The sequence below is a fragment of the Scatophagus argus genome, chromosome 2 (assembly GCF_020382885.2).
Source record: "Scatophagus argus isolate fScaArg1 chromosome 2, fScaArg1.pri, whole genome shotgun sequence".
NCBI classification, from domain to species: Eukaryota; Metazoa; Chordata; class Actinopteri; family Scatophagidae; genus Scatophagus; species Scatophagus argus.
The window spans coordinates 21177046-21189382 of record NC_058494.1 but is presented as its reverse complement, the minus strand read 5'-3'; the positions used below and the strand labels follow the sequence as shown (position 1 = coordinate 21189382).

The window sequence follows — 12337 nt, the reverse complement described above, 5'->3', positions numbered from 1 at the left end:
AGTAGTTAAATCCTGATCACTGCTTTGTATTTTATATGATTTAAAAGCCTATCTCAGAATTTATTATCCTGTTGTACAAAAGCTACTTTCCACCACTGAATGATGCCTGTACTGGTCAGTACTGGTGTTACTGAACGTATTCAGTATTCCTTCTCTTATGTAAAAGTACTGAAAAAGAAAGTGCCATTACAAAGTAAAGTGTCAAATTTAAATTATGCATAATGCACTTTGGTGTGAACTTTCATATAACTTTATTATATTATTATTACTTATGCATTAAAGTTAGCATTTAACATTGTTTTAGGTAGAGATTTACAGTGCATCATAGTATTAAAAATCATAACCTGCAAGTAACCTGTAACTGCAGTTGTCCAATATAGTGGAGTGAAAGTACCAAAGTAAAGTATAAGTACCTCTAATTTGTGCTTAAGTGCAGTGCTTGGATAAATATGTTTAGTTTCTTTACACCGCTGCAGGTTTTTGGTTTGGTTTACCTTCAACAACAGACACGTAAACAGTGTAAGTGACATTGAGGTCTTTCCGCACCGTTCAGTGTGTTTCAGGGGGCGGGGAGGGAGGGACCGACCGAGGGAGGGAGGGAGCTGCTGCCGCCGCCGCTGCTGCTGCTGCTTGTGTTGCTGGTGCTGCTGCTGCTGCTGCTCGGTCGGTGAGAGAAAGAAAGACCAACGGCAGCGAAGCACAAGGTAGGCTGCTAGCTGAGAGGGCAGCATGGCGGGGCTACAGGACTTCCAACAAGGCAGCCACTGTCACCGGAAAACGTGGATCAATATACTAATAGGAATACTACAATTACTTTTACCGTGCGTACAGCACGGAGGGGCACAGCTGCAAGGTTTGTACTCATCTTTATTTTCCGTTTCGGTGGGGGTAACTAACGTGAACACGACCGTTGCAATAATGTAAAAAAAAAAAAAAAAGGAAGAAAAAAATTAAGTTAGCGAGGCTGATTTGACTGCAAAATTGGGGGCAAGCATAATGGTCCAAGCAGCATTTAAAAACAAAATGGGTGAAAAGAAATTAAAGTAGCGGCTTAGCCATATGTGTTTAAATTTTTAGCAACAGGGAAGAGGGCTTGTGAGCCTGCTTAGTTCATGCTAGCTGCCAGTTCCCCTGTGCTGTTTGGTCTAACGAAATGATAACTTGTGCGGGCAGGGAAGTAACGTTAACGTATCGTCGGGACTTAAAATGAGGGCTTAGCGGTTACTGTTGTCTCCGTAATAATGCTATAAAATATAGCATTTTAACCCTAGACAGAGAACTTAATAGTCGTGTGTAGTGCAGTAGCTTCAGAGATGTTTTCCAAGTTCGTTAGCCACCAAGCTAACCTTCCTGCTAATCGAGCAGCTAGCAAAGAGCCTTTGTCAGCCTGCCGAGGCGAAGTCATTTCCTCACTTGTCTGTGTGATTGTCGTCTACGTCGTTTCAGTTAACTCGTTTGTAATCGCCAGTAATAATAACGGAGGTGTGTAGTTTGCAGTTTTAACTATCTCGACTGTTCGATCTGGTTGCCTTTCCATTCAGTTGTGTTTTCCACATTGCCCAATTTCCAACCAAACATCTCACTGTTGATTTCTTGCTCCTACGAAGCTCTAAGTCAGATGTCCACCAGCGTGGTCGAGGTCTGGCAACCAGAGGATGCAGACCCATTAGTCCCACTTCAGGTAATCCTAATTCTTTTTTTTTTTTCTTTGGGGTGTGGGGTGGGTGTTGAATAAATGGGGAATTGAGAGTATTTATATGCAAAAGAGTTTTAAAATGCAGCCAGATGCTCGAACACGTGTGTGGTTAACTCGATGTACCCCCGTTGTGTTTAAGTCCACTTTACAAAAAGCGGAGTTTGTTTATGCAAGGAAATATTAGTGATCATATACGACTTTGTGGTTATACGACTGTACAAGTGCTGTAGTTTTCTAGGTGGTATCCATAGTTAAATACTGAAATGAAACTAGAGCGGGAGGCCACCTGCTATGTGGCTCCTCCTTGTTTTCTTTTGTACATAGTGTCCATTGTGGAGTTCAGTCAGCAGTTCACACTGAGATAACATTAGCAATGAGGCAGTCTGGAGACTACTGTGAAATTATTTACTGCTTTATATATATATGCCTTATATATATATTTTTTTTATATTTTTTTTTTTTTAGGATCTGAGTTTTCATTGCATAAATGTTTTCAACTAGTCATGTGTGATGGTTATGTAATAGGGGGCAAGACCAGCACAAACAGCAGGAGTTAAGTGTTCACTGATAACCTGTCATGAGGTCACCAGCTGACTGTCATGCTACCTGAGGGGGCGTGTGGCACTTTTTCTTTCTTCACTTGTTCACACCCCTCATCATAGGGCTGCTAATTGGTTGCCTTGAAGAGAAGTAAAAATGATAATATACATTACCCCTAAGCTCTTTTGATACATTAAGTAAAGTACATGTTTTCTTTATGAGTAGCTGTCTTTTTTTGAAATTTGATGCATATGCTGAATAAATAAAAGCAGGTTTGCGTACCACAAGTATGCTTGATTGATTTTCAGAATCAGAATCAAGTTGCAGCTATGTTTTGTTTTTAAAATACGTTTTTTGCAATCTGCATGCTGCAGTAATTACCATATACACACCCAGACCAGAGATAACACAGCAGGAGTTGTTTCAGCTTTTTGAAGACGATTCTTAAAGGTTGTAGGATATTTTTTGAAAGTGATGCTAGCTTGAATAAAGGGGGAGAAAGGAGGTGTGAGTCAGTGTGTGGACATGTTTTTTCCACTCATCCCTACCTTGTAGTCCTATTGGCAGATGGCAGAATTGTTGACATTGTTAGGTGTCATGTTTAAATAGGCAGTGGTGAATGGAGTGGCTGTCTCAGTTACAAGGGCTATGTGAAATAGAGCATGACATGGGTGTCTTTCTTCAGCTTTCCAGTGTTGCTGGTGGTCAACTGGTTAAGTAGCTCAGTGTGTTTCGCTGCGGGCAGAATGAAGTGGTAATACAGGAAATACGGTGTCAGGTGCCTTGCTGCATAGTACAAATCAAATTTGGACATCAGGAATCCTAATTGATTCTCTTATTTTTTGGATCTGACGTATTGAATTGGCTGTAAGTCTAAAAAGGAGGCTCGCGATTGTTAAATTAGTTCAGCTTTCCTTCTCTTGTTTTGAAAATGTTTTTATCACACACTTAAGCCATTTACTTGCCAAGCTTCATAGGTGCTGGGGCCATTGTGGGGTATATAACAAAATAAAACAAGTACAAATTAATTGGAACTTGTCAAGTTGCGCCCTACAGCTTTTACCGTCTTTCCACATTGAATTTTGCAGTTATGTATAGCATAACATTCTTAGTCTCAGTATATATTATTAAGTAAATTATTTTTTAAATTTAGTGTTTAAAAGATTAAAAATATAGATAAAATGGTTGTTTTTAATTAAATAATAGATAAATTATGATACCATATCACCATAATGAAAAAAGTAGTAAACCCCTGCAAGCTACATTAATGTAGTCTTGATATGTATTTGCTGCATAGCCTGCAAAGACATTTAAAGGGTGGTCTCTACCTCTGTAGAAACAATATAGCCTCTAAACAATAGATCGTCTGATGTTGTGCTTTTCAAAATGTCCGAACTATATGTTCTGTAGAGTGTGTGTTTGACTTAGTGTATAATTAAGGTAGTTTGCAGTGGAGAGCAAGTGGAAAAATGGGAGAAGAGATGATATGCTTGACAGATCAGGATTTCATCAGAGTGTTTCTGATAGTCGCTATATCATGGCCTCCATTGGTGTTGTCATGTGGTGTGATCATAAAGTCATGATGTAGCCATAAGGCCACAGATTGTTCCTATGGAAACTGTATGTTCTGTATTTGAAGAGACCAACGCTTATCTCTGTAGGCCATGCATGGTGCACACGACCTACTACAGTCTAGTTAACAGCATTTGGACTGCTGTTTGAACTGCTGTGTTCCACTTTGCAGGCACCTATTTAGGGAGCCACATTCAGTAAAATGTTCACCCGGTTTGTTTGTTTGCCTTTTATGGCTTTCGTGCAGCCCTGCTGGCATGTGTATTTTTAAAGGTTCTGCTTTGTTACAAAGGGTTTCATTGACTAACTGTCAAATTTATTTATGAAGATGTTTCTTCTCAAGAAGAGCGAACTTAAACTAAACCCAGTAAATCTAGCTGACATGCACAGTCCTATCTGGTTAGGCAATCATTTGAATTTGCCCATAGTTCAACATAACTTGATTATCCCAAAGTTTCAACTTCATATGATTTGTGAATGTCTGGCAAGATGGTCCGGACTCTGGAAGAAACACAATATCGGTGCTTGGAAGAGAAAGAAAAGTGGAGGAACATTGTTAATGTTTGTTGTTTTTCACGTCAATAAAATCTATTTAATCTGTTTTCCTTACACTATACGCAGATCATTGAAATTGGATCGATGCATGTGGATGTAAATTGGATATAGATAGATGTATAAGTAATTTCAGTAATTTACCAATGAAGTAATTTACCAATGAATGAAGCAGCCTAAGTATAGAGAAGATACTGTCTACAGTGTAAAAAGTATGTGTCTAAGATCAAGAAAAGTGAAAAACCTAATTTCAGCACATATATCAACATTATCCAATTGTAACCTGATTACCAATCACAGAAATATTTTGTGTAGTCCGTAATCTTCAGAAAGGTATTTATTCAGTAATCTTGAATACACAGTGTGAGAACATCAAACTGGATGTTCATTGTTTTGTTCTGAGAACTACAGTATATTCTGCCAACACTGGCAGAAATTGCTGCCTTCTGTCTAACCCCTTGGAGTCAGGGTGGAAAAGATGTAATGCCAGCTTCAGTTTCCCAAGGCTGTTCCAGTTTTCTGCTTGGATTTCCTGATTTATTTAGAGTGAAATCATATTTTATGCAAAATTAAACCTTGAGATTTCAGGAAATGAAATACAACAGCGTGATGAAATGTATCAGGGCAGTCGGTTGCGTATCAATGTGCATCAGACCACTCGTTTATGAAAACCATCAGAGTAGCCAGAGGCCTGTTTGGCATACCAGTGGATTTACATCCCACAGAGCCTCCTGATATGGTTCTTTCTAGGCCACAGTGTGAATGTGGAATAAATTGTTTGCAGTTTGCTGTTTTGACCATACTGACTAAAGTGTATTTTTCTATCGTTTGCAGGCGGAGAAGGAACGCAGAAAAGATGGTCTTCCATTGGAAGACAGGTGAGCTTTTTATATCTACTCTGGGAACAACATACAACTGAAACTCTTCTGTGGGTGTTTTTTTCTTTTTTTTTTCACACATTTGTAATATTACACATTCATTACAGCCAGCAATCCCAGATCAGAAGGCGTCAGAAAAAAAAAACCAAACCAAACAAAACATTTAAACCATCTTTCTTTGCTCGTTCAAACTTTGGTCAGAGAAAGTCACACATACATGCAGCAGTTTATAGGAATATTTACAGCTGTATGAAGTTGATGAAAAGTTTCCACCTGTTCGCCAATGGCACTTGGACATATATAGAGAGTTTCCACCAAGCTGCGTAATTACCGACAAACCCCAAACCAACATACAGATTGCATCATACTGAAGTGTTTCTCCTGTAATGATGTACACTAGAATTATACTGTAAGACACAGAATGAAGTCTGGGCTGTGGCGTAGGTTTGGTTTGTCAACTGCCCAATGGAAAAACAAGTTGTGAGCTCTTGAAAAAAAAAACAAGGTATGCCAATTTAACGTATTCAAGTAACTATAAATTATAGTAGAGCTCTGTTGAAGGGTTTTCTTTAATATGCAGAATTTAACAGTAGCTGTGGGCTGTTTTTGTATTCGCACAGACAAGTGAGGCGGAGAAGTTTCAGTGTAATAGGCCTGAAGGTTTCTACAAAGGCCTTTTTAAAGTCCTCCCTTGTATTCAGGCTATGCTGTTTATGTTGGTGAGTAAGGGGGTGTGTGACGGACATGCAGAGAGAGAGAGTTTAGGGGCGTGTGTTACAGAGGCACAGAACTAAATTCCTGACTAATTTTAGAACTCCTTGAAAGAAAAAGGAGGGGAGGTCTGTCTTTCCCAGCTGTTTTTGTTCCTGCACAAAATTGTTTGGGGGGAAAAAAACATGTTTCCCGCAAAGTGCAGCAATTCATGGTATTGTTTAGTAATATTTTGCTCAAAAACACAGCAATCCTTAGACTTGTTTATCCCTCTTACTCGTATTAAATACATCGTTTTGTAAGAGGCACTCATATATTCCAGCATTTGTGCTTGCTTCTGCTCCCTGTTTATTTTTACAGAGCAGTAGTAATGACAGAAATGTAAAGAACCCAGCACATCATACACCTAAACTGGTTAAGTGTGTTCCTTGTCCAGAAGTTGGTATCTTTTAAAAGTACAGTTTTGCTGACTTGTTTCTGCAAGATTTAGTATTCCTCTGCATGGTTTTTATCTGCACTTTGCGTCTGAGTTATTGTGGTGCTATGATATATATAACCACATACGACATAGCAACATGACAGTAATACTGAGATTAGTTTGAGGTGGAAATTCATGAAAGAATTTGATTAATGCAGCAGCGCTAAAAAAAAAAGTCAACTCCTTAAACAATGTTTGATTTTTACCTTTATGGGGGTAAACATTGCTGAAGTACTGAACTACTCCTTTACAGTGAGAAGCTTTCAGTATTAATATAAAGTTTATCTGGTTTACATGTAGCCAGCTGGTGCTGAACAGTGTGGGAATATGGCTATTTTTAAATCCGGGGAGGTGACGGGTAAAGGAGGCTTCGTAGTGCTGGTTGACCTGGAGACCTCCAGAGCTGTGGGCTGTGAGGCCTCTCGTGCCAGGGTTATCAGGCACTTAGCAGGCCTGCCATCACTCTCTCCCGGCCTAAAGAGCAAAGCAGGATGCAGATAGAGAGCTTCGTGGTTTCCATCCGTGGAGCCCAGTCTAATGTGAAAATTAAATGAACTCATCCCTGGTCTTTTTAGGTCTTTTAAACTGCACCGTAATCATTTCTTATAATACCCCTCATTCATTCTGCTCATTTCAAAAATATCTTCCTAACACCTACTCTTCACTGCAGTAGAGTGTTAATACCGTGACACAAGTATTACTGTGCCATGTGTTTTCAATTTTTACTGTTACTCTTATTGTTCCTCTGTGTTCTACAAACACCTGTGAACACTCATTGACCTAAACTCCACACTGGTCCTAACCTCTACCCTGTCGCATGGCCGAGGTCGCTGCTAACATTGACTTTATTTGAGTTAGATCCAGGGGATCAAATAGCGCCAAACATAACTTGTTATTTTTGTACCGTGGCAGTGGACAGAACCCTTTAGCTACAGCTCAGTGGTACACATGTTGAGAGGCTTGAGAGTTTTTCTTTAAGGGCAGCAGCTGTTGAATTTAGAGTTAAAAAAAATGAAGTTTCTGATAAATGTGACATTGTAAACCTCCTCCTCCGTTAAAGAAGTACGTAGGAAGCTGACACTACATGAGAAAAGAGAGTGCAGCATGTTTTCTTCTTAACTTCTGCATACTGAAGCTAATTAGTTTTACACCTGCAGTGATCACCAGATGTACATTGTAATTAGGCAGGCATTTCCTAAATGTTGCCTTTAACAACTGCAATCTGCTTTTGTTAAGATAATAATGAAACTGCTGACCTTAGGTTTCAAACAGAATTGCCAGATCTGTATCAACTGTCTGTCATCATGCAACACTCCTCTGCAGAAGACCTCATTTCATCTTCACATTTGCCCCCTCATATTCTCTCTCTCACACACACACACACACACGGCTTTTCCGCTCTGACTAACACAGCTTGAAGTTGTACTCTTTGACAAGTTATGAATTAACAAACAATTAAAATCTGCATAAAGGAGAGAAGCTCTTGTTATGTAACAGAGGAGGTGGTGGCTCACTCACAAGTCAAACCCCACTGCTAGCTTGTTTGTCGTTCTTTATGTCAAATTATTGCGTTTGTCATCAGGAGCTAAATCTACAGCAGGGAGAAAGAAAGTAAGATATTGTAACTTCACAGGTGTTAAACCATGAGGGAGTTTGATACTTCATTCCTCAAGGACAGGTAGATGAATAGCCAATGTGGATTGAAAGAGTAGGTGTGTGTCAAGAGTGAAAGGCAGAAACTATAGGTTGCATTATCTGTCTACAGTTAATGTCAACTGTTTGACAACAGTGTGGGTTTTAAATAAACAGAAAGAAGCCTGTTGCATTAAATTCATTTGGCAGGTGCTTTTGTCCGAAACAGTGAGTAGAAACAAGAGCTAAATGTCATCACAATCTGAACGTAAACACTTCTGAAGCATGCACATGAAAGCACCAGTGCTTATGTCACTCTGAAGCTGCGTTTAAGCTTTCCATTACCTGTTTCCTATTTCATTGCTCATGTCACCTCTGTCATGATCTGTCTGCAAAGGAAAAACATTCTTGCAGTACAGTTAGTGTGTACATTGAATGTTGCAAGCCTCTATTACCCATTGTGGATTATTATTCCAATTCAGTTAGGCCGAAAGCAAATTGTAAATCCTTTGTCTGTTTTTATTTTTACTTTCCTGTCTTGATGCTTGTTGGGGCACAGAGGCAAGGTTCATTGGGCAGACCAGAAGGATGATTAAGAGTTGCTTGGGGGTTTGTCAGTGCTCTTTTGATTTCTGTTGTCTCAGCATTGACCCTGTTTTCTTTTTTTGTTGCTTCCCTTACAACTGATTGCATAGCTGAGCTGCTGCACAGAAAGTGAACCAGTGCAGCAGATCTTTGGCACAGGTGGCCAGTTATGTGGAGCTAGATGTGAAATACAATACAACCAACAAGCGGTTGCCATTTTTATCTTTCTGCTGCAGAAATGACCAGTTTATGTGTTTAATTTCTCAACAGTAGAGTATACCCAGCAGTAAAAGAGAAACAAAGTCCTCTGGCCTTCCTGTAAAATGTGTTGATTGAACTGTGAACAGTCTCATATCCTGCACATTATCGTCACACTGGAACAGCCTCAGTAGTACTCAAGTTACTATCGACTTTGATGTATGTTTTTGGATCTACTATGGAATTTGTACAGTAGGTTGTTGACTGTTTATTGTAAGAAGAATGTGGAGAAAAGGGTGGAGAACCACTAATGATACTTTAAATGAGATAGTAAATTGCTGTCTTAACAGGAAGCTATCCATGTTGAACACTTCCTAACGTTTAATTTCATTATATAATCTTGTGCGCTGTACTTTTCCACATCCCGATTCTGCATGTTCATCATTGGAAGCCTACACGACGCTGCCAGTTTTTCTTTTTCTTCTTTCTTTCATATATGTATGTAATGTAATGGAACTGTTTTGGACATGAAACTCAATTTACTAATTCTGGCAGGGAGCAGACTACTTCAGCACTGATGTTGTATGACGTTTTCCCTCATGTATTTCAGCAGAAGCGGTTGTGAATTATTGTCTTTTTTTTTTAGAATGAGACGTTTAAAGCAGCGTGACAGTGGAGTGTTTTCACTTGCTCCTATAACAGAGTCATCGTTTCACCTTCAGATTTATGCAGATCCTGCTGCTGAGTTGCTTTTTTAAACATGTCCCAGCAATTTCTGGTCCTGGAAGAATGTGTCAGCAATCATATCAACAGTCTCCCACAACAAAACCACTGTGGTTCTTTAGTCATTGCGTAAACTGTGAAATGCCCCATAACAACAGTAAAATGTAGTTTGTAATACTGATTATCATATTATATGCGAGTGTAATATTTTTTGCAAATGTGAAAGTATTTTCCCAACTTTAAATCTAAATCAAATCAAGTTTGACTGATGTATTTATTTCCACAATAAGACATTTCTATAGACGTGTATTGTCTGTATGACCACAGAGCGGAAATGTGATCAATAGGATAAAAATATAATATAAATACACTATTCAGATATTCAGAGTGTGATAATAATGATGTTTCTTTGAGTAATGAGAGAAACATTTTGCCTTTGCTGCCCTTCTTTGGCATGTGGTAGTAAACTGAATATCTCTGGCTTTTGGCTTGATGTTTGATTGATTGAATTGTAGTTCTTCCTCTTGCTTGCTCCTGTTGGTCAACAGCTGTGCGAGTCTTCTGTCAGCTGGGTTCATATATGCACACACAATCATCCCAAATCAGCTGCTGCTTTCCTGCTTCAGTGTGTCTGTTCCCAGAGCTCATTAACACAGGATGTCACACACACACATATTCACTAGTAAAAACATAGTAAAAAGGGCGCTGCTAGAGACAAGAGTTTCCTGTTTTAACCCCGACTTATGGTTGGTTGCTTGTATTCAGCATTGCTTACATGCTGTGCAGAGCAACTTAGATTCAGTACACACCTGCTTTGTTGGTCTACAGTGGGAAGCCTTTGTGTGATCACTGTTGGCCTACTGGGATAAGTACACTCAGGTGATTAAATAGAACTCATAACTGATTACAAATAACCCCTTTCAAGCTGTATGAATTTATTTAGTGTGCTCACAGTGCTGTGTACAGTATGGATAAAACTTTGATGAGGCAATAGTGATATGATTTTGTGCAGTACAGCTCTTGTGCAACACTGTACTTTTGAGCATAAATGTGTCCTGTCTTACCTACATGGGTTTTAACTCTGGTAATATTTGGTTTTGTGGCAGATAGGCCTGCTCATGGCTGTGTGCCATTCGAATAATGCTGTGTGTGTGTGTGTGTTGAGAAGTCTCATATTCCATACATTTAGTGACCGCTCCACTGTTTCCCCCACTGTTACATCTATAAGAATTTTATTAAAAACTAACCTGGTGATAACTGTGTTATTTGGTGGTGAGGATATTTTTTTTTTTGTTACTCCCAGCTGTAGGAATTAATATCCAGACTTTGTTAAAAGTGTTAAATCATTGTTCAAGAAGTGTGCTGCTTTTTACATATGGTACTCTCTAATATTGTGTAATACTTTTTGTGATCTTGAAATGTAATGAAGTGTGATCTAACACAGTTGAGACACGTGCTTTCTAATTGGAACCTTCAGTGGAGTGTGAAATTATTTTCATATCCAAAAGGCTATGAATATGAGTAATTTCCTTCCCCCCTTGAGGAGGCATTAGATAACTATGACAAGTCATCTAATGTATGTGCTGATGTGAACCAAGTCTCTTTTTCAGGCAGAGAAAGAAGTGGTTAGTGAGGCAACCTGGGGCAATAATAGTTTCTCATCCCTGTGAGCAGCCACATGCTCTGTTGGAAAGGGGACACGGTGTCCTTAAGACATTAGTAACATAATGTGGTTGTTTTTCTTCTCATGTTTAAAGTTTTTAGTGACACTGATGAGATTCAAGTATTGTGATTTGTTCTTATTTTTTCTCTCTCTCTCTCTCGTTTTTCCACCAGCTCCTCTCCGTATACACGGGAGAATTTGAGGCCCTTGCATTTTCAACCACCAGCGCTGGAGTTTGGGACGCAGTAAGTACTGCTCTCACTTCCTGCTTTAATTTGGCGTGCCTTAACAAGCAAAGATATTACTCATTTTGTTCTGAAAATGCAGAAATCCTTTATGACACACCCCGTAACCAAGTGTACTTTTGTGTCTTGAGTGATGTGGAAAACTCCACTGACTTAATTTGACTCAAGTTAAAATAAGACGGTGACGTCCTAACAAGCAACCTGCCGCTGTGATGAATGCCGCGGAAAGGCAAGATTTCATAAAGCAAGGGGCCTGTCAACCTGAAGGAACAGACAGGATATCCAATTATGGCAGTTTGACTCCCGTTCCCAGCATCCACACACTGGAGAGGGCTGACCCCCAGTCGAAGGGTTAAGAACTTCGCCTCTTGCCTCCATACAAAACATCCAGAATATCAGATATATTGCTGTGCTCGGGCAGTAGTCATCATTGCTCCTATTAAAAGCAAACAGTCTCAAGCAGCATCTATTTTGTAGTCTTTTGTATCATACATTTGGAATCCAGAAAACAGGCAGATGACCAAAAAAATCTTTATTAGTATTGGATAAATATTTAGACACTGATCTCATAATGCCGGTTTGATCCCAGCTACAATTTTCCTGAAGCAGTATTTCAAAGTCCCACACTTCAGCTTGTGGTTTCTTTTTTTTTTTTTTCTTTCTTTCTTTTCCGTCCAAACTGTGGAAACAGTGGTAATAATACTGTTCAGTTACACCGGTCTTACTAACTAGTAAGTAATCCTGAAGATGTGACCAAAGAAAGTTAGTGTTAGAATTACTGGAAGTCACTTTGGAGTAGCAAACAGTGCTTGGCTGTCTGGCTTGCTGGTGTTTATAGATGATTTTTAGACGACATCTGCAGCA

General features: G+C 39.3%; 1 protein-coding gene across 5 annotated transcripts in view; it reads left to right on the top strand.

Annotated features, from left to right (window-relative positions):
• The first annotated feature begins 595 nt into the window (after positions 1-595).
• The window catches only part of tmem131l (transmembrane 131 like), a 29785-nt gene continuing 18043 nt past the window's right edge, over positions 596-12337 (top strand). For 4 of the 5 annotated variants that reach the window (XM_046417977.1, XM_046417958.1, XM_046417968.1 and 1 more), the window contains exons 1-4: positions 891-1482; positions 1608-1681; positions 5195-5238; positions 11402-11473. In XM_046417977.1, coding sequence (XP_046273933.1) covers positions 1314-1482; positions 1608-1681; positions 5195-5238; positions 11402-11473 — 359 coding nt within the window. In that variant the 5' untranslated portion in view covers positions 891-1313. Of the gene's footprint in view, positions 854-890; positions 1483-1607; positions 1682-5194; positions 5239-11401; positions 11474-12337 lie in introns of those variants that run through there. The other variant, XM_046417985.1, reaches the window with a different exon arrangement.